At 47.0% G+C, this 23143-nt stretch overlaps 1 protein-coding gene and 1 non-coding gene across 2 annotated transcripts in view; one reads left to right on the top strand and one right to left on the bottom strand.

The window, feature by feature from the left end:
• Positions 1–220: 220 nt before the first annotated feature.
• GON7 (GON7 subunit of KEOPS complex) overlaps positions 221–23143 on the bottom strand; it is an 81105-nt gene continuing 58182 nt past the window's right edge. Inside the window, exon 2 of the mRNA XM_055418418.2 lies at positions 221–1462. Within this exon, the coding sequence (XP_055274393.2) occupies positions 1413–1462 (50 nt within the window). The 3' untranslated portion in view covers positions 221–1412. The remainder of the gene's footprint in view (positions 1463–23143) is intronic.
• LOC129550848 (U6 spliceosomal RNA) lies at positions 19898–20005 on the top strand. Its single transcript, XR_008684969.1, has one exon. It is a non-coding gene; the product is annotated as a U6 spliceosomal RNA (small nuclear RNA).

The following is a 23143-nucleotide window of genomic DNA, read 5'->3' as shown; positions in this document are numbered from 1 at the left end:
ACTTCAGCCAGGAGAGACTTCAGACGGCAAGTCAGATTTGATCAGTCCAATCAGGCTCCTAACTGCCCTCCCCCTACCCCACCCGGCTGACTTCCCACTGTGCTTGGGATAAAATCAAAACTCCCTGAGGTGGTCAAGACCTCCCACCCTCATCTCCCACCACCTTCCTCTCACCCTTCCCCTACCACCCTGGCCTCTTCTGGTCCCTGCAGTCCCTGGAGCCTTTAGACATGCAGTCGTTTTTTTCTGCAATGTTCTTCCCTCTCTTTGCTTATTAACTCACCCAGCAGCTTTCAGCCCAGGTGTCCCTTCCTGGCACCTCAGCCATCCAGCTGCCCCTTTGAGTGGAGTGCTTGACTAATGTGGGCCCCTTGAGGGCAGGGACTGTTTTTCTCTGCTCGCCATTATTCCCATAACACAGCGGTAGATAATACTGGCTGGTGCTTTCTGGATTCTAAAGGAAGTCAAACTGCCTCCAACAGTGCCCTACGCAGATGTGCTCAATAAACATGACTAAATGAACATCGGGTAAGGCCCTCCAGATGGTCCCTGACCTCTCTGAGGTGGGAGACTCCGGAATGGAAGCCTAGAATCATTTACATTCCCTTGGGGAGGCAGACAAGCCAATGAGAGAGATTAAATGGGCTCTCAATGGCAACCCACTCCTGTACACTTGCTTGGAAAATCCCATGGACAGAGGAGCCTGGTAGGCTGCAGTCCAAGGGATCGCTAAGAGTCAGACATGACTGAGCGACTTCACTTTCCATTTTCACTTTCATGCATTGGAGAAGGAAATGGCAACCCACTCCAGTGTTCTTGCCTGGAGAATCCCAGGGATGGGGGAGCCTGGTGGGCTGCCGTCTATGGGGTTGCACAGAGTCGGACACGACTGAAGCGACTTAGCAGCAGCAGCAGCAGTGTATGTTCATGGCCTAGGGCCATCAGGGAGAGGATTCCAGAGGTGGGAGAGGATTTCCGAGCTAGGAGAGGAACTGCAGAAGACGGCCTTGGGGAGAAGACTGCCAAGAGGCAGAAGCTGGCCACCACCCTTGCTGTTGTTCAGTCGTTCCATCATGTCTGACTCTTTGAGACCACATGGATGGCAGCACGCCAGTCTCCCCTGTCCTTCATCTCCCAGAGTTTGCTCCAACTCATGTCCATTGAGTCAGTGATGCCATCCAACCATCTCATCCTCTGTCGTCCCCTTCTCCTCTTGCCCTCAATCTTTCTCAGCATCACGGTCTTTCCAATGAGTCAGCTCTTCACATCAGGTGGCCAAAGTATTGGAGTTTCAGCTTCAGTCCTTCCAATGAATATTCAGGGTCGATTTCCTTTAGACTTGACTTGTTCAATCTCCTTGAGAAGACTCTCAAGAGTCTTCTCCAGCACCACAGTTCGAAAGCATCAACTCTTCAGCACCCAGCCTTCTTAATGGTCCATCTCTCACAACCGATCATGACCCCTAGAAAAAACATAACTTTGACTATGCAGACTTTTGCCAGCAAAGTGATATCTTTGCTATTGAATATGCTTGTAGGACTGCCCTCCTAACCCCAATCCTTTTCCTTAGGGAGAAGGCGACTTTGGGAGGTGAGACGGTGTAGTGATTGAGAGTTCCAACCCAGGATTCAACTGATGGACTTGGATTCTAGCTGTATGACCTTGTGCAAGCTTCTTAACCTCTCTGAGCTTTGCTTGCCTCATCTGAGAAACAAAAGATGGTGTCCATTTGTAGGAAACTGGTTAAGTAAACCCATTCTGCAACAGTCTGGCACAGAAATTAAATGTGCTAGTTCAAGACAGCCAGAATGGCATGATCATGTATTATCTGTGGGACTGGGGGAATAGACAATAAAACTGTCTAAACCTCAGTTTCATCATCTGTTAAGTGGAAGTGATGATCAAACCTAGCTCGCAAGGTTGGTGAGAAGTATGAATGAGTCTGAATTCATGAAGGACCTTATCAGATATGCCTTGTGAATATCAGCCACCACTGTGTTGTCATTACATCATCCATATAGTGGACTCCTGAGGCCATTTGAACAATCAAATAGAATGATATCTGTTCCATCATTCACTCAGTAAATATTCATGAAGCATCTACTATGTGTCGGGAACTATTCTAGGCATTAGGGATACTGCAATGATGAACACAGGGCAAAAGTGGGAGGCAGATGGATGCCCTACCCCCAACTCCCACCTGTCCTTGTGGAGCTTCTATTCTTATAAATGACCTACTATGTTAGGAAGTGACGCATGCTACAGAAAATTAATAATAAAGCATACAAGGAAGATGGGAAATGACAGATCACCATCTTAATCCACTAGTCACAGTAAATCCCACTGGAGGGTCACATTTAGCAAAAATGTGACAAAGGTGAGCAAGTAAATCCATGCAAATATCTGAGGTAAGAGCTCTCAAGCAGAGGAACAGCCAGTAGTCTAAGACAGCCTTGGTGTTGACAAGGGGCAGTCAGGAGGCTAGGCAGGCTGGAGCAGAAGAAGCAATGGAGGAGGAACAGGTGGCGAGTCCACAAAGAGATCACATGGGGCTCCTGGACCACTGCAAAGGCATTGCCTTTTACTGCCAGAGAGACAGGATTCCTCGGGGGAATACAGGACCTCATCTTGCTTAACCAGGACTACTATGCTGCTGTATGGAGGAGAGCCTGGGCGGGGGAGCAAGGCTAGAGGACAGAAGGACCAGTTAGGGTTCTATTGCAATAATCTAGGTAATGACTGATGGTGGTTCAGACCCAGGTAGCAGCGAAGATTGTGAGAATTGATCGGATATTGCTTAAAGGAAGAGTCAATGGGATTTGCTAGTGGGTGGGAGATGGGCTTTGACAGCAAGAAAGAACTCGTGGATGTCTGAGATTTGGGGTCTGAACAACTGGGAAAAAATGGAGTTGAAGTGGGGAAGATGATAGGAGGTGAAGAGGCAGGGGCTTAAGCCAGGAGTTCCATTTTGGACTGTTTCCGTTTGAGTCATTGGTCAAACAGCTGATGGCGATTCAAGCAGGCAATTTGATAAGAAATCTGGGGTTCAGGGAATGACTCGGGCTAGAGATATAAAATCGGGAGTTGTCAGTATAGGGGTGATATCAAGCCCAGATGAGATCATCCAGGGTGTGAGTGTAGGCAGAGAAAAGTTCAAGGATGCGGCCAGTAGTATGACGTTCAGAGGTCACGGAGGTGTGAAGGAGCCAGAGAAAGAGCTGAGGAGGTGGGAGGAAACCCAGGAGAGTTCCAGCCCTGGAAGTCATGGGGTCAGGGAGGGACTGACAGGTGGCTTTGGATCTGACCACAGGGAGACCATCAGTGGCCTTCATACGAGCAAATACGTAAGAGTCTCTCAGATATGTTAAGTCAAAGCACCCAGGTATAATACATCACTGATATAGGGGACCACATATTCATAGAGATACTTGTGTGAACAAAGAACACTTCGTTTCTGAAAAGATACACAAGAAACAATTAACAGTGGCTGCCTTTTGGAAGAGGAACTAACGATTAAAATATTTTTCATCAAATCTATATTGCTTTTTTTAAAATTTATATTACTTTTCCACTAAACAATTATAAAAAGGAAAAACACATGGCTATTATGAAATGAGAAAATGCATAAAGTGCTGGCATACAACAGAAGTCCAGTAAATGTCCATTTCCTTGTTGAAAGGTTTATTTACAGAAAGGGAAACTTCCAAGGTGGTCCTATGGGTTGACTTGTCTTCACCAACCTGAAAATGAATCCTAATTTTTTGCCAGTGAACATCTTTCGAACTATAGTGCTGTAGAAGATTCTTGAGAGTCCCTTGGACAGCAAGGAGATCAAACCAGTCAATCCTAAAGGAAATCAACCCTGAATATTCATTGGAAGGACTGAAGCTGAAGCTCCAATACTTTGGTCACCTGATGTGAAGAGCCTGCTCATTGGAAAAGATCTGATGCTGGGAAAGATTGAGGGCAGGAGGAGAAGGGGGTTATATAGGATAAGATGGTTGGATGGCATCACTGACTCAATGGACATGAGTTGGAGCAAACTCCAGGAGGTAGAGAAGGACAGGGAAGCCTGGCGTGCTACAGTCCATGGGGTGGCAAAGAGTCACATGACTGAGTGGCTGAACAAAACAAAAATCTTTTGAAAATAACATTTTCCAGTAGAACCAAATTAGCATTATCATATTTTAAAACATGAAAAACAAAACCAGGAAAAAAATTCCTTAAGGACATCAAAAACTTGATCCATATCTAGACAATATATTAAGAAGCAGAGACATTACTTTGCCAACAAAGGTCCGTCTAGTCAAGGCTATGGTTTTTCCAGTGGTCATGTATGGATGTGAGAGTTGGACTATAAAGAGAGCTGAGCACCGAAGAATTGATGCTTTTGAACTGTAGTGTTGGAGAAGACTCTTGAGAGTCTCTTGAACTGCAAGGAGATCCAACCAGTCCATCCTAAAGGAGATCAGTCCTGGGTGTTCATTGGAAGGACTGATGTTGAAGCTGAAACTCCAATACTTTGGCAACCTTATGCAAAGAGCTGACTCATTTGAAAAGACCCTGATGCCGGGAAAGATTGAAGGCAGGAGGAAAAGGGGACGACAGAGGATGAGATGGTTGGATGGCATCACCAGTTCAATGGACATGGATTTGGGTGGACTCCAGGAGTTGGTGATGGACAGGGAGGCCTGGCATGCTGCGGTTCATGGGGTCGCAAAGAGTCGGACATGACTGAGTGGCTGAACTGAACTGATGTGCCTCTATGGGAATGAGTTGAATTGTTACAATTTCCATAGAAGGTAAACTGTAATCTCTATCAAAAATTTAACAGATTTTTCTTTTAGAATAAATTTCAACAGATATTGATATTTTAATCAATTGTATACTATAAAGCAGGCTTCCCAGGTGGCTCAGATGGTAAAGAATCCACTTGCAATGCAGGAGACCTGGGTTCGATCCCTGGGTTGGGAAGATCCCCTGGAGGAGGTCATGGCAACCCACTCTAGTATTCTAGCCTGGAGAATCCCCATGGACAGAGGAAACTGATGGGCTACAATCCATGAGGTCGCAAAGAGTCAGACACGACTGAACAACTAAACACAGCACACAGCATGTGCCTCTGAAAGTTTCCTTTACAACTGGTTTCTCCAAACCATGATCCAGACCAAGGCCATTGGTCATGATGTCTCTTGAGTTCTTCTGACCTCAACTAACTACCCTCGAGAAAGATATTGCGTTGATTGTACTGCAGAAGGGCCAGCCTTCCTCGCAGTACCATTTAGCTCGTCCATCTGTCCCTACATTTCTCGGAAACCAGAAGTTAGATCTAAAGTCTTGATAAGATTCGTTAAAAGCTTTCGACTAAATTACAAAATAGAGAGCGTTACGTTTACCAGAAAGTGCATTAAGTTCCTGTTGTGCTAAGATATTTACCTACGTTTCCACTCACATAATCACAACTCTAATGAAGACTCAGGACATTCCTAGTTCCCCAGCAGGATCCCATTCATGTCCCCTCCCAGATAATAGCCTCCAAGCAAAGGAAAACCCTTCTGACTTTCTTCACACAGCTGAGTTTTGCCCCTTCTGTACTTTGTATCAGTTCAGTCGCTCAGTCGTGTCCGACTCTTTGTGACCCCATGAACCGCAGCACACCAGACCTCCCTGTCCATCACCAACTCCTGGAGTCCACCCAAACTCATGTCCATCGAGTCAGTGATGCCATCCAGCCAACTCATCCTCTGTCATCCCCTTCTCCTCCTGCCTTCAATCTTTCCCAGCATCAAGGTCTTTTCAAATGAGTCAGTTCTTCACATCCAGCGGCCAAAGTATTGGAGTTTCAGCTTCAACATCAGTCCTTCCAATGAACACCCAGGATTGATCTCCTTTAGGATGGACTGGTTGGATCTCCTTGCAGTCCGAGGGACTCTCAAGAGTCTTCTCCAACACCCCAGTTAAAAAGCATCAATTCTTCTGCGATCAGCTTTCCTTATCCAACTCTCACATCCATACATGACCACTGGAAAAACCATAGCCTTGACAAGACGGACCTTTGTTGGCAAAGTAATGTCTCTGCTTTTCAATATGCTGTCTAGGTTGGTCATAACTTTCCTTCCAAGAAGTAAGCGTGTTTTAATTTAATGGCTGCAGTCACCATCTGCAGTGATTTTGGAGCCCAGAAAAATAAAGTCTGACACTGTTTCCACTGTTTCCCCATCTATTTGCTATGAAGTGATGGGACCAGATGCCATGATCTTAGTTTTCTGAATGTTGAGCTTTAAGCCAACTTTTTCACTCTCCTCTTTCACTTTCATCAAGAGGCTCTTTAGTTTCTCTTCACTTTCTGCCATAAGGGTGGTGTCATCTGCATATCTTATGCCCGAGGTTATTGATATTTCTCCCAGCAATCTTGATATACTTGCATTTCGTGTAAGTAGCACCTTTTAATATGAACTCTTTCACTCAACACTGTCTGCGAGATGCACGCATATTGTTATGGGTATCAAGGTTTTTCCCCATGATTGTCTTATTTCATCAGATGAATATGCCACAATTGTGCTGTCCGTTCCCTTTCTGATAGACTTCCTAATAGTTTTAACACCAATAAGTAATCTTGCCTGAGCTGATTTCCTTGAAGATTGCAGAACTGATCAGACTCTAAAGTTAGCTTTCATTCCCAGGAAAAAAAAGTGGTATGGAAGAGATTTAAACTGGCATCGCAGGTCTAGTAGGAGAGAGATGATTCAATCTAAGAGATGCTCATTTCGACTATACACAGCTACTGAGACCATGAACCTGGTTTTCAAAGAAATTTTTTAAAAAATTATATATTTATTTGGCTGCATCAAGTCTTAGTTTCTTGCGGCATGTGGGATATTTCATTGCAGAACCCGGCAAGTTGTGGCTTGCCAGCTCAGTAGTTGCTACACGCCAGCTTAGTTGCTCCACGGCATGTAGGATCTTAGTTCCCTAACCAGGGATCAAACCCTCATCCCCTGCATTACAAGGCAGATTTTTAGCCACCAGGGAAGTCCCCAAGGAACTCTTCAATACATTGCTTTACAGACTTCTATAGCCACCTGCAAAGAGGGATGTGTTCTCCCCATTTTCATACTGAATGAGGACTCGGATGGGCAAAATGCTTAGCTGAAGTTCACAGGGTAAGGGCAGAGTGGGACCTGCTGCCTCCTGCTGCACTCTCCCCCCATTCCCTGTTTCCCTGGGAAGAGGCAGGGAGGTCTGGGACAGGGACCCTCTTCTCAAGACCTCAGGTGGAAAGAAGGAAGGAAGTGCCCAGAGAAACAAGGCTATACTATCGAGTTTTGCAACGCGGCTGGCTGCAGCAACGTGCCCTTTGTACAGGCCAATAAACCGAGGAAAGGGGAGAAAGCCAGCAGCATTCAGCTGTTCCTCTGGCCTGAGCAAGGCCAAGTTCCAAGGACTGCAAGGTCAAAGTCTCCTTGGGTGATGCCAGCTCTCTGCTCGTGCCCAGAGCCAAAGTGGTGAAAAAGCAGTGACCAGGCCTGAGCACAGGGATCTGTCTCCACGATGGCCCCTTCTGTGACATCTGTTCTCCTTCCAAGGCCTGGGAAATGTCCCTCTCAAAGTCATCAGTAACCTCCACACCAGACATTTAAGTGACATTCTTTCAGTCCTCTGTGGCACTTAGAAAACACAGCTATTGACTAACTATATTAAGAAATGCCACCAACAGCCCACCCTTAAGAGCCCCATGTGCCCTGGTGACGTCCACCCTCTGGGGTCATGGGGAAAGAGGCCCCTGGTGGCCTCTTGGGTCCTAAATTGCTTTTCCTGGCACAGTCCCGCCCCCTGCACTCTGCCAGACAGAGGACGACAAAGGGACCTCGCTTTACGAGAAACCAAGATTTAAAAAGGAAAAAAATAAACAAGCGCAAAACCCATGTGCCTCAGCAGTTGACGTTTTCCCAGCCCCACCTCGGATCTAGAACACAAATCCGTCTACAGCATGGAGCCTCAGACACCACTTGCAAGTATACATCAGTTACTTAAAGGGAGACAGATACGCACGACGCAAGAGCTGTGTGCTTCTTAACTTATTAATAACTGAGCCGATGATCTCCCGGAATCTTGTTCAAGTGTGTGTTCTGGTTCGGGGGCCTGCGGTGGTGCCTGAGACACGGGAGGTCTAGCCCCTGATGCTGAGGAGCAAGACATTAGAAACTGTAATAAAATGCAGACCAGCGGGTCCCTGGCTGCACTTAGAATCACTGAGGAGCTTTTAAAATCAAATACCTCTGTCTGTTCCCCACCCCAAACCAATGGATCAGAATTCTTGATGAGGGAGGCAGGAACATGGAGAGAGAGTGAGACCGAAAAGTAAATGAGCAGCACCGAGCGTGGGTGACACTACGCAATGACACGAAGAGTATGCTTTCATTTTTTAAGTATTAATTGATACACATGTTTGGCTGCATCGATCTTAGCTGCTGCACGTAGGATCTTCGTTTCATCATGCAGGATCTTTGGTCCCGGTGCCCAGGTTCTCTAGTTGTGGTCCTGGGGCTCATGGGCTTAGCTGCCCTACGGCACATGGGATCCTAGTTCCCTGACAAGGGATCGAACCTACATCCTCTGCACTGCAAGGCAGATTCTTAACCACTGGGCCACCAGGGAAGTCCTGAAATGAAGAGTATACTTTTAAAATCATCTGCCTCTAAGACCAACATAAAGAAATGCCAGAAATATGAATCTTCCTGAGAGGCAGGGAGAGAGACAGAGAAAGCGTCTTCTTCCAAATATTTGGATGCATGTGGGGACTGAGCACTACCAAAATACGGGAAAGACATGGATCACAATATTAGCATCATTCTTTATAATCAGGTACAGTTACCAGTTTAAAGCAGGTATTCTTTACAGTTTAAAAGGACAACAGCTACCAAGCATGTGCTTATAGGCTCCTACAGGGTGCAGGCGGAATCACAGTCCACCTTCATCACAATCCTATGCTAGGTTCACATTTATTTTCTCCCATTTTACACCCAAGGAAGGTGAGCACTGGAAAGTTTAAGAAATTGCCCTGAGGTCAGTGTAGGGTGGTCCACTGGTGGTCCACTAAGATTCTGAGCTCCCAGTGCAGGGGGCCCAGGTTCAATCCCTGGTCAGGGAACTACATCCCACATGCCTCAACTAAGAGTTTGCATGCCACAGTGAAGACCAGATGCAACCAAATAAAATATTTTTTTTAAAGGTGAGGGTGGGAGGTGGGAGGGAGGCTCACGAGGGAGGAGACATATGTATACCTATGACTGACCCATGCTGATGTATGGCAGAAACCAATACAATATTGTAATTATCCTTCAATTAAAAATAAATAACTTAAAAAGAGGAAAAAAAAAGGAAAAAGGTAAGCGTAAGTGACTGATGAAGCTGGAGCTGAACTCAGGGCCCATGCAGTAAACCCACCACTGGTCTTTGTACAGCCCATAAGCTGAGAACGGTTCTTCCATTTTTAAATGTTTGGTAGGGGGCGGGGAGGGAGAAAGCCAAAGAAGAGCTCATGACATGTGAAAATGACACCGAATTCAGATCTCAGCCTGCACACATCAAGGTTTCTTGGCACACCCACTCTTTCCTGTCTTGTCCGTGCCTGCCTTCTTGCAACAATGGAGTTGAGTGATTGTGACAGAGACCGCATGGCCAGCAAAGCCAAAAACGTTTACACCTGGCCTTTTCCAGAAAAGGTTTGCTGACCCCTGCTCTAAACGGTTACGCAGTTTATAAATTCTCCACTTTCTTATACTTAAACAAGCACTGTTTTTATCCCCAAAATTGCTAAATTCGAGCATGTATAAAGTTGCTTTTATAGGGTCATATAACAATAAACTAATCGTCTGAGATTTCTGGTGGATCAATTCAAGCAAACGAACGAAAATGCACTGAGTGTTCAGATGTGTCAGGCCATAAAAACATTTACAACAAAAGGAAGTCTTAACCTTTCTCATATATGGATAGGTAGCAAGTGGAGGCTCGACCAGGCCTGGAAGAGGCAAGCAGCTAAGAAAATCAAAATGACAAACAAGAGGGTGAAGTACGCTCCAAGTCATTTCCATGCGTTTGTAGGATGTCAGTTCAGTTCAGTTCAGTCGCTCAGTCGTGTCCGACTCTCCGCGACCCCATGAATCACAGCACGCCAGGCCTCCCTGTCCATCACCAACCCCCGAAGTACACACAAACTCATGTCCACAGAGTCAGTGATGCCATCCAGCCATCTCATTCTCTGTCGTCCCCTTCTCCTCCCGCCCCCAACCTTTCCTAGCATCAGAGTCTTTTCCAGTGAGTCAACTTGTCGCATAAGGTGGCCAAAGTATTGCAGTTTCAGCTTTAGCCATCAGTCCCTCCAATGAACACCCAGGATTGAGCTCCTTTAGAATGGACTGGTTGGATCTCCTTGCAGTATAAGGGACTCTCAAGAGTCTTCTCAGGAAACATTCATTTAGCACACATATGCTGCTGCTAAGTTGCTTCAGTTGTGTCCAACTATTTGTGACTCTGTGGACCATAGCCCACCAGGCTCCTCTGTCCAAGGGATTCTCCAGGCAAGAATACTGGAGTGGATTGCCATGCCCTCCTCTAGGGGATCTTCCTGGCCCAGGGATTGAACTCGCATCTCAGGCAGGTTCTTTACCACTAGCGCCACCTGGGAAGCCCTACTCACACCTATCTTGAGGCCAATTACACGCTCTAGGGAGTCAGAAGAAAGAGACACAGTCTTTGACCTTAAGAAGCTCATGATCTTCACCTGGGAAATCAGGTGAGGCCGTAGAGCCTTGCGAGAGTATAAGAAGAGGCTATCCTGGCGGGCATTCTGGAGGAGGCGAATCTAGGGGTTAATTAGCAGGTGCTACATAACAGTGTGGCTGTTAAGACCCTCAAGGGCACCCTTTATGTGTTCTCAGCTCAATATTCCAACTACTCTGTTTGCAGGGCTGTGTCCCAGAGGCATTTCTTAAGTACTTCTGATTTATCGGAAGGTAGGGAGGAAAGACAAGAGAATCACAGTGTAGACCTTTGTGAGATAACCCTGGCTAGATTCTGGATTCTGCCTGTCTATCTGGGAAGACAGGGAGGATCCTGGAAGACTATTCAGTTTTGTTTTGTTTTAATGATAAAATGAATTGTTGTTGCTGTTCAGTCGCTCAGTCATGTTCAGTTCTTTGTGACCCCATGGACTGCAGCACGCCAGGCTTCCCTGTCCTTCACCATCTCCTGGAGCTTGCTTAAATTCATGTCCATTGAGTCAGTGATACCATCCTCTGTCATCCCCTTCTCCTCCTGCCTTCCCCAGCATCAGGGTCTTTTTTGATGAGATAAAATGAATACACACTCTTTAAAGGGCCTTTAGAAAAAAGAAACTATGGAAGAAAAAATTACCTAACAATCACTAACAAATTAGCAATCCTATAAATCCTATAAAAAATCCTAATACCTTAGCAACAAGATTTTATTTTAATTTCATGTTCTGTTTTGGCGCCTCTCACCATCAGCTTTTAAGCACCCTCTTTGTTGTAACAGCTTTAATAAGCATTGCTTTCGATTACTGCCTAATTGTCTAGTAACCAGACCATCAACTCACATAACTGGTCCCCGGATATTGGACCTGAGTTATTCTCTGGTTTTCAATCTTTCTGGGAGGATTTGGCAATTCTCTTACGTATAGCACTGCGATGAACATGTTACAATTATTATAGATAGTGCTGGATCCCTAAAGCTTACTTATGATTTTGTCCTTGGAAATGACTCCTCAGAGGGCAATGACGAGTTCAAACTCCTTCAGTAACAAAAAGTCAAACATATTTCCCAAAGGCTGAAACTGACTTCAAACTTGCAGGGTAGCTTTTAAAATGGTGAAAGCTATTTTTAGTGCAAAGAGGCTGAGTTTTCCTATGTAAATGACATCAGATACTAATTCTCAGAGTTACCTGCACGAAGTCCTTCTTTGACAGGGGCTCCTTCCATTACAAATAAACTTACAGAACAGAAAGAGACTCTCAGACTTATGAACTCATGGTTGCTGACAGGAAGAGATAGTTAAGGACTTTGGGAAGATCATGGACACACTGCTACATTTAAAATGGATAACCAACAAAAACTCATTGTATAGCACATGGAACTCTGCTCAATGTTATGTGCCAGCTTGGGTGGGAGGAGAGTTTGGGGGAGAATGGATACATGTATGGGCTTCCCTTGTGGCTCAGCTGGTAAAGAATCCGCCTGCAATGTGAGAAACCTGGACTTGATCCCTGAGTTGGGAAGATCCCCTGGAGAAGGGAAAGGCTACAGTATTCTGGCCTGGAGAATTGCATGGACTGTATAGTCCACAGAGTAGCAAAGAGTCGGACACGCCTGAGCGTGTATATGTATGGCTGAGTCCCTTCTCTGTTCACCTGAAATTATCGCAACATTGTTAATTGGCTATATCCCAGTACAAAATGTTTTTGGTGTTGTTTTTTTTTTTAAAGACACCAGTCAGACCCCAGTTTTCTTCTTCATTGTATTTACATGCAGCCCCCAAATGTTGCCGGATCCAGCAAATAAAAATACTGGAAGCCAATTAAATTAGAATCTCTGATAAACAATGGAGAAGTGTTTGGTATAAGTATGTCCCAAAGGACCTTTATTATTATTTTACTCTTGGTGGCGCTGGGTCTTCATTGCTGCGTGTGGGCTTTCTCTAGCTGTGGCAAATGGGGCTACTCTTCATGGTGGCGTGAGGCCTTCTTATTGTGATGGCTTCTCTTGTTGCGGAGCACAGGCTCTAGGCTTTTAGGCTTCAGTAGTTGCAGTTCTGGGCTCAGCAGTCCTGGTACACGGGCTAAATAGCTCTGCAGCACGTGGGATCTTCCCAGACCACGGATCAAACCTGTGTCCCCTACACTGGCAGGTGAATTCTTATCATCTGTACCACCAGGGCAGTCCATACTTTTAAAAAAGTGTTTGTAGTTGAGATTCAAATTTAACTCAGCCTCCTGTATCTTATCCACGTATATTTAACCCTACCCGTGAAGAGCCCACCCAGCCTTGGAAGCCAACCCAGTGTGAATGTGACCTTTATCTGCCACCTGGGGTTAGTTCCTTTTTTCCTCCTGGGAGTGGGACTATCCATGTTGATCGGATGCCAAGGGTCCTATCCCGGATGCCATATTAGGAAGGCTGGGCATGGCCTAGAGGAACTGGGTTTGTTTGTTTTGTTGGGTAAAGATTTTGCCTGCTTATATTAGTGGGCAAGAGCTTGTTTTCTTTTGGGAGAGCCAGAAATATCCAGGCAGGCCTGGCCCCAGAAGGGCTGATGGACTAGATCAGAGCAGCTTCTTCCACGCTGTCCTTGAGGAAAGCCTCTCATGGATTTTCAAGGCCTGGTGGCCAGAGAAAAGAGGAAACGGAGAAGTTTAGCCTTAAGAGCAGACAGTCAGGGGCCACGGGAGGGGGTTGTCCAAGCTTAAAGACAAGTCAGGGACCGTCTCTCCAACATGTTGGTATGAAAATACTCTAAAAATCGACCAGAAGCTCTCTGGACCCCTTTCCTGCTGATTGCTCATTCACAGTGCCCATGTTCCATCTGGGCTTCCCTGGTTTGATTCCTGGATTGGAAAGATCCCCTGGAGAAGGGAAAGGCTACCCACCCCAGTATTCTGGCCGGGAGAATTCTGTAGAGTCCATGAATCCTGTATAGTCCATGGGGTCACAAAGAGTCAGACACAGCTGAGCAACTTTCACTTTCATATTACATCCACACCCCAACTTCCAGAAAGCCTTCTGTCTTTAGTACCCAGCCTCTGACTCCCTCTTTACAAGTTTTCATCTTTAACCTAAGACAGAGGTCACCATGAGGAGGCCCCTCTCCTGACTACTGCAGTGTGGACATCAGCCTCCCCTCCAGACCTTGACCCCTGGTGAAGAGTACCAGGCACCGCTGGGACACCCAACAGGACTCTGTGCTCTGAATGCCCTTCAGAGGGGAGCGGATGGTCATCACACCCTTGCTGGATGTTCTCTTAGAATTTGCTCCAGGCTCTCCTGGCCCACCGGGGTCCTCCTGGCTGCCTCAAGGCAGAGTCGAAATCTCTTGCCTTGAGACAGACAATAATATGTCTGTTTACCTGGCCTTGCATCAAATTAGCTTTTTTGACTGATTCCACCACTTCTTTTGATAGATAAAGGGGCTGAGGCCAAGTGGCCTGCTCAATGTCACACAGCAAGTGGGTGGCCAAACAACACCTTGAACCTGGATCTCTGGCCCCTAAACGAGACTCCTCTTGGCTGCCACACACGCAGCCCTGCCCAGAGTGTATCAGGAGGGGTACACAGCCTGAGGAGGGCAAGAGGAGAAGTGGGCAGCAGAAGATCAGATGGCTAGATAACATCACTGATTCAATGGACGTGAATCTGAGCAAGCTCCGGGAGATGGTGAAGGGCAGGGGAGCCTGGCGTGCTGCAGTCCATGGGGTCGCAAAGAGTTGGACACAAAGTGAATGAACAATACAGCCTGGCAGTTCTGCGTGTGGGCAGCAAGTGCCTGGTTTTCAAAACCCAGGCCTTGCGTTGGTGGATGTGTAACACCTTGCCCAGCCTCCCTCCTGAGACGATTCTGTACTCACTTTCATGTCGAGTTCCAGAGATGGAAATTAGAGTGGTCTGGGGCAGCACTCATGTATCCACTCCCTCCCTGAGTGCCCTCCACGTGCCACGCGCTGCTCTGGGCATTGGGGATGCAGCGTCAAAAAACACAAGCCCTGCCCTCCTGCAGCTCCTACCCTAGTCTCAGACACAGACAAAAAATGTAGACCACTGTGCAAGATAAGGGAGTGGTGCCTGCGGAGAGGAAAAACCAAAATGGTGGGGCGGCGGGGGCAGGGGTGGGGTGGGGGGTGGGGGCCCACCTATGGGTCTCACCCTGGATTGTAGCTCCACCTAGTGGACATTTTGACAGTTTCCCGGGCTTTTTCTGCCTGTCACAATGGGGGAGTGGGCAGCTTGCACACCAGCTGTTTAGCGGGCCAGTGCAGGCTCACCAACATTCACCGGATCATGGAGAGAACAAGGGAGTTCCAGAAAAACATCTACTTCATTGACTACACTAAAACATTTGACTGTGTGGATCACAACAAACTGTGGAAAATCCTTAAAGAGATGGGAGTACCATACCACCTGACCTGTCTCCTGAGAAACCTGTATGCAGGTCAAGAAGCAACAGTTAGAACCGGACATGGAACAATGGACTGGTTCAAGATTGGGAAAGGAGTACGTCAAGGCTGTATATTGTCACCCTGCTTATTTAACTTACATGCAGAGTACATCATGTGAAATACCGGGCTGGATGAAGCACAAGCTGGAATCGAGATTGCCGGGAGAAATATCAACAACCTCAGATATGCAGATGATACCACTCTGATGGCAGAAAGCAAAGAGGAACTGAAGAGCCTCTTGATGAGGGTGAAAGAGGAGAGTGAAAAAGTTGGCTTGAAGCTCAACATTATCGGGCTTCCCTGGTAGCTCAGCAAAAAAGAATTCACCAGCCAATGCAGGAGACACAGGTTCGATCCCTGACCCAGGAAGATCCCACATGTCTCAGAGCAACAAAGCCCATGCACCAGAACTACTGAGCCTGAGCTCTAGAGCCTGCAATCTGCAACTACTGCAGCCGCACACTCCAGAGCCTATACTCTGCAACAAGAGAAGCCACCGCAGTGAGAAGCCCGTGCGTCGCAACTAGAAAGTAGCCCCCCCCACTGTCCACAACTAGAGAGAAGCCCTCATAGCAACAAAGACCCAGAACATCCAAAAATAGAAATAAATACATAAAATTAGTGTTTAAAAAAACCAAGATCATGACATCCAGTCCCATCACTTCATGGCAAATGGAGGAAAAGTGGAAGCAATGACATATTTTCTTTGTTTGGACTCCAAAATCATGGTGACAGTGACTGCAGTCATAAAATTAAGACACTTGATCCTTGGAAGGAAAGGCATGACAAACCTAGACAGTGTATTAGAAAGCAGAGACATCACTTTGCCCACAAAGGTCCATAGAGTCAAAGCTATGGTTTTTCCAGTAGTCATGTATGGATGTGAGAGTTGGACCATAAAGAAGGCTGAGCGCCGAAGAATTGATACTTTTGAGCTGTGATGGTGGAGAGGACTCTTGAGAGTCCCTTCGACAGCAAGGAGATCAAACCAGACAGTTGTAAAGGAAATCAACCCTGAATATTCATTGGAAGGACTGATGCTGAAGCTCCAATATTTTGGCCACCTGACGTGAAGAACGGACTCCTTGGAAAAGACCCTGATGCTGGGAAAGACTGAGGGCAGGAGCCGGGGGTGGACAGAGGGTAAGAGGGTGGGATGGCATCACCGACTCAATGGACGTGAGTCTGAGCAAACTCTGGGAGTTAGTGAGAGACAGGGAAGCCTGGAGTGCTGCAGTTAGTGGCCTCACAGAGTCAGACACGACTTAGCAGCTGAACAACAAGCAGGCACGTCAGACATCCTGAAGTGCACAAGATAAATGATGGAACGAGAGGTTGAAAGCTGACTTCCTTTGTGCAACTCTGGAGTGTCCCAGCAGACATCTGTGTAGCTGAAAACTCTGCTTACAATTATGTGAGCCTAGAACCTAAAATGGTTTTATAAATAAGCAGAACGTATTTTGTACACAGATTTATCACTCACTGCATCTTCAGGAATTCAAGAACCATGTATTTAATACACAGAGAGAAGGTTACACTTTGTCTTGCTCGGGACTCCACCAAGAATTATTCACTGTCTTAAGAAATCACATCTCTGTGGAATTTGAGTCAATACATTGCATCTTTGTGGTTGTCACACTTATAAGAACTCTAGGTATAAGTGCAGAAAGCTGCCAGAAGATCTACTTGTTAAAATACATATTAAATGATAAAAGATTAATTTTTTTATTTCTCCTTTACATTATAGTACATCCTATTAAATTTTTTAACATATGTGCTTGCTGCTGCTGCTATGTCACGTCAGTTGTGTTCGACTCTGTGCGACCCCATAGACAGCAACCCACCAGGCCCCCGTCCCTGGGATTCTCCAGGCCAGAATACTGGAGTGGGTTGCCATTTCCCTCTCCAGTGCATGAAAGTGAAAAGTGAAAGTGAAGCCACTCAGTCGTGTCCGACTCTTCTTGACCCCATGGACTGTAGCCTACCAGGCTCCTCCGGCCATGGGATTTCCCAGGCAAGAGTACTGGAGTGGGTTGCCATTGCCTTCTCCAAGTATGTGCTTCAGTTCAGTTCAGTTCAGTCACTCAGTTGTGTCCGACTCTTTGCGATCCCATGAATCACAGCACGCCAGGCCTCCCTGTCCATCACCAACTCCCGGAGTTCACTCAAACTCAGGTCCACAGAGTCGGTGATGCCATCCAGTCATCTCATCCTCTGTCATACCCGTCTCCTCCCACCCCCAATCCCGCCCAGCATCAGACTCTTTTCCAGTGAGTCAACTCGTCGCATGAGGTGGCCGAAGTATTGGAGTTTCAGCTTTAGCATCAGTCCTTCTAATGAACACCCAGGACTGATCTCCTTTAGAATGAACTGGTTGAATCTCCTTGAAGTCCAAGAGGTAGGTTTTATTTTCTATGAATTTATCTTATACTTATAAAATGTGATGAAAGGCGGGACTTCCTGGTGGTCCAGTGGTCAAGACTGGGCAGTGGGTGCAGGTTCAACCCCTGGTCAGGGAACTAAGATCTCACATACCGTTCAGCAAAAAAAAAAAAAAGTGATCAAAGGAAGCAAAGATGCCAGTGAGCAGCGGCCCTATAGGAGGAAGGAAGGAGCCTTGAGCATATCTGAGGAAAAGTGTTCCAGGCAGAAGGAACAGGGTGTGCAGATATCACAGTAGCAGGGGTGGGGGGGGGATGAAGAGGAACCCATGGAAGTGAGCCTTGTGAGCCTTGGCAAAGACAATTGCTCTGACCCTATCCCTAGGTCAGTGCGAGCACTCAGGATTGAGCCGGCAGGCAGACATGTCCCAGGGGCCAGGACCAAGCAGGAAAGGGACATAATCTGATTCCTTTTTTAAAAAAATAGCTCACTGTGATTGCCTGATGAACAGTAGCTAAGAGGTTACTGGCAGATCCAGCCTTGCCCGTGGCTTGGATTAGGGAAGGAGGTTAGAGGTGGTCAGATTTGTGATGTATCTGAAAGTAAAGCTGGACAAGACCCATAGGACTTGTTGTCAGAAATGTGATTGAAACACACACACACAGCAGCCAAGGGCTCACCCCTCAGAGAAAAGATGACAGAGGGAGGGAGCCAGCTAATCCACAGGGGATGTGCAGCTTTGCAGTGAGGAGATTAAATTGAAAAAGGTTTTGCATTTTGAAAACACAAAGGCTCGCTAAAAATATAAAAGATTAAGCCTAATTAAAAAGCATTTGTTAGTGTATGTGTAAGCTGACAGCAGGTTTGTGGGCATGGGGATTCTTTTATTACTGTTTTATGACCTACCCATGCAGGTTACATCGGGCTTCCCAGGCGGTGCTAGTGGTAAAGAACCCACCTACCGATGCAGGAAGATCCCCTGGAGGAGGGCATGCCAACCCACTCCTGTATTCTTGTCTGGAGAAGCCCATGGACAGAGGGGCCTTGCAGGCTACAGTCCATGGGGTCGCAAAGAGTCAGACACGACGAAAGCGGCTTAGCACACGTGCACATGTATGCTACATATTTGGGGAGGCACGTGTTAAATATCACACAGTGGTATTTTTTTTTAAAGCTTGGCACTGACAGCTTTTGTGCACCCAGGACTCAATTTCCTGGACAAAGCTAGAACTAGCTAGGGCACGGGCAGCGTCAGAATGACAGGAGGAGGTCACGAGAAGACTGAAGTGGGAGGTCAAGGGCTCAGAGCAGGATAGTGGAACTGGCAGAGCTGGACTTCAAGGGCTCAAGTAATGACCTTGAGGCTTGCCACGTGACCTTGGGCAGGTTCACTCACTTTTCTAAGACTTATCCTCATCTGTAAAATATGGACCATTATGGCACCTCCCCCTAATATTACTGTGAGGACTGAAAAGAAATAACACACACAAAGCTGCCAGCGTGATACCTGGTAGGGATGCTGTTTGCGTGGTGGCGATGGTACTTGAGGACGGGATCAGAAGATGAGAAGGGCGTTAGCTGGATGCTCTTGAAGAGCAGCTACCTGAGCGCCCGGCTGCTCAGTAGGGCTCAGGCTAGAGAAGCATCCCAGCTTTGTGCTTCCAGTGTCCTCCTTCAAAGGCGTCCTGCAGTCCACTCCGTTTGATGAGCACCTTCTTTCTTCAAGCAGAAGGCAAATCCAATCTCAGCTTCCCTGTGGCCTAGAGATCACTTTGTTCTGTACCTGTGTGTGTGTGCGTGTGTTTGTGTGTGCGTGTGTGCACGCTAGGTTGTTTCAGCCACACTGACTTTTTGTGACCCCATGGACTGTAGCTTGCCGGACTCCCCTGTCCATGGGATTCCCCAAGTAAGAATGCTGGAGTGGGTTGCCATTTCCTCCTCCAGGGTTTCTTCCTCCAGGGATCGAATCTGAGTATCTTATGTCTCCTGCATTGGCAGGTGGGTTCTTTACCACTAGTGCCACCTGGGAAATAAGTACCTATAAGCAAGCTAAACGGGAGCCCAAATTGTACCAAGGAGGCTATTTGATGGGGAGTGTGGGATTGGTAATATCTTAAGATGTGCACCCTTTCCCTTGGTAACGCTGAGAACATGGCAGTGCCTGGGAGTTCTAGTGGTCAAGGAATTGGTACAGGCAGGGGAGCAGGCAAACACGGAAACAGAGGGAAGATAAGGGGACCCAGTTGCTCACCACCCAAGAAGAGAGCAACGTTCTGTTGGAAAGGAGGGCGTGCTCGCTTCAGCACACATGCACCAACGGTGCAACAATATAGAGGAAATGAGCATGGCCCCTGCGCAAGGATGACATGACAGCTCAGGAAGCATTCCACATGCAAAAAAGGAAATAAAAGAAGGAAGGACTAAATTCTGAGTGTTGAGCTGGATTTAGAAATGCTAGTGTGAACTCATAGTTTTTAAAAAGATGTATAGATGGAAGGGTTGGCATTAGATGTGTGTATTAACCTATACAGGCCCCCACACACATACATGCATGTATACTGCCTAGTTGGGTCTGCCAGGAAGCCAGGAAGCAGCGTCAGCTTGGTGCCAATAAGCATACCTAGCACCTAGGTCGTGGTTTCGAACCACCGTTCCCCACTAAGCCACTGAAACCATCATTCAAATGAACAGGTCCAAGGCTAAGGCATGGAAATTACAAGGAGAGCCGGGAATATCTTGCGCCAAATGTTCCGTTCCGTTCTGTCACTCAGTCGTGTCCGACTCTTTGCGACCCCATGGACTGTAGCCTACCAGGCTTCTCCGTCCATGGGATTCTCCAGGTAAGAATACTGGAGTGGGTTACCATTTCCCTCTCCAGGGGATCTTCCCGACCCAGGGATCGAACCCAGGTCTCCCGCATTGGAGGCAGACGCTTTAACCTCTGAGCCACCAGGGAAGCCAAATATTAGGATACACTAAAAACAAACAGGATGATGAGTTTGTATCAAAGGAGCACAAGAGTCAGCTGAGTAGTCACACAAAGAGAACTGTCAAACTGACACTCAGTTCAGTTCAATTCAGTCGCTCAGTCGTGTCCGACTCTCTGCGACCCCATGAATCACAGCACGCCAGGCCTCCCTGTCCATCACCAATTCCCGGAGTTCACTCAAACTCATGTCCATCGAGTCAGTGATGCCATCCAGCCATCTCACTCTCTGTCGTCCCCTTCTCCTCCCGCCCCCCAAATCCTTGCCAGCATCAGAGTCTTTTCCAGTGAGTCAACTCGTCGCATGAGGTGGCCAAAGTATTGCAGTTTCAGCTTTAGCATCAGTCCTTCCAATGAACACCCAGGATTGATCTCCTTTAGAATGGACTGGTTGGATCTCCTTGCAGTCCAAGGGACTCTCAAGAGTCTTCTCCAGCACCACAGTTCAAAAGCATCAATTCTTCGACAATAGTTAAAGTCAAAACAATGTAAACATTTGTCTGGCTCTTTTTTGGACACCATGAGTTCCTTATGGTTTACTAAGTATCTTAGTCTATTTGACCGCTAAGACAAAATCACCATAGACTGAGTGTCCTGTAAACAACAGAAATTTATGTCTCACAGTTTTGGAGGTTGGGAAGTCCAAGATCCAGGTTCTGGCTGGTTCTCTTTCTAGCAGGAACCTACTTTCTGTCTTCTTACTGTTTTCTCACGTGATGGAAGGGGCAAGGGAGCTCTCTGAGGTCTGTTTTATAAGGACACTAATCCCATTCATGAAAGCTCTGTCCTCATGATCTAATCACCTCCCAAAGGCCCCACCTCCAAATGCCACCATATTGGAGTTAGCATTTAACATACGAATTTTAGGGGTATACAGTCTAAGGTACTGAGTATTAGATAATGTACAGGTTTGGCTGCTATAACAAAACCCAAAAATTGACAATGGCTGAACAAATAGCAGTTTAATTCTCTTGCCCTTAAAAGTTTGAGCTGGTACAGTGCGTCCCTCCAATAACTCATTAGGAACCCAGGCTCTTTCTGTCTTTTTTCTCTGCATCCTCAACACTCAGCTGCTACCTCATGGGTCAGTATGGCTGCCCTGCCTCCTACTAGCACATCCCTGTTCCAGCCATAAGGACAGAAGAAATGAGGAAAAAGGTGAGTATGTGTCCTCCCTTTAAGAACATGACCGAGAAATTGTACAAATCACTTCTGGTCACATCACAGCCTCCAGAGAATACTCTCACCAGGTCATGCCAATCTGCAGGGGAGGTTGGGGGAGAAAATGTAGTATTCAGCCAAGCAACTATGTTCCTAGCTAAAAATTACTTTACCATGTGAGAAAGGGATAATAGAAACTGGGGAAGAGTGAGCAGTCTCTGCCACTCTTACAAATAAATTCCTCGTTTGGCTTTAGTTAACAGAGTTGATTCCTATCACATATGACCACCATGAGAGAAATACAGGGAAGGGGGACACTAACTTTCATTGACCCACTCCTGCGTCCCGGGCACAACCTACAACAGACCATCTCTTTTCATCGTAGCAGTGAGTCAGTCAAGCAGGGTTTGACAGGTGGGAAAACAGGCTCAGAGAGACCAAGTGACCTGCTCACGGCCAAAAGCCACGAGTGACAGAGCTAGAATCTGATCGCAGATGTCTGAGACCCAGAGTTCAGGCTCTTCCCGTGGTACCACACTTGAGGTGCTCTTCCTTTGCCCGAGGCACGCCCCCAGACCCCTGGTTGCTGGGAATACACCGGCCATAGAGACGCCTGATTTCCACCCTCCACCTGTGCTTTGGCCTGACTCTGGTTGGCATCGACTCCCTTTAGCAGTGTTGACGCCAGCCTCAAAGGACACACGTTTGTGCTTAGGCAGGGGGCTGTGTCTGGAGCAACACCTTGATCTCATGATTAGAACTCAGTGTCAGGACACACCTCAGGCATCCCCCGGTCACTCATGTACTCTAAATAAGACAGGGACAGATGCTTCCCTGAGCAGCAGCCAGTGAAGCACAAGACTCAAAGTTAAATATAAGTGGGACTTCCCTGGTGGTTGGCCTAGTGGTTAAAACTCTGTACTCCCAATGTGGGGGGCCGGGGTTTGATCCCTGCCCAGGGAACTAGATCCCACAAGCCACAAGTAAGAGTTCTCATATAGCAACGAAGATCAAAGATCCTGTGTGCCACAGATAGGACAAAGCACAGGCAAATAAATAAATATTTTTTAAAACATAAATATTAGTTTAAGAGCACTGAAGGTGCTGACACAGAGCTATGTTTGGGGTAAAGTGGGGCATGTGGGGTGTAGTCAGGAGAGGCTTCAGAGAAAAGGGGCTTTCCCAGGGGCTCAGTGGTAAAGAATATGCCTGCGAATGCAGGAGACATGGGTTCGATCCTTGGATCTGGGATGACCCCATGTAAGGGGTCACATGGGCCACAACTACTGAGCCTGCGCTCTAGAGTTTAAGAGCTGCAACTACTGAAGCTTTGCACCTTAGAGCCTGTGCTCTGCAACGAGAGAAGCCTGAGCACCACAGCTAGAGA

The sequence above is a fragment of the Moschus berezovskii genome, chromosome 21 (assembly GCF_049115385.1).
Source record: "Moschus berezovskii isolate FMDL1 chromosome 21, NW_MosBer_1.0, whole genome shotgun sequence".
NCBI classification, from domain to species: domain Eukaryota; kingdom Metazoa; phylum Chordata; class Mammalia; order Artiodactyla; family Moschidae; genus Moschus; species Moschus berezovskii.
Note: the sequence above shows the minus strand (reverse complement) of the source record. Positions and strands in the feature narration are given on the sequence as shown.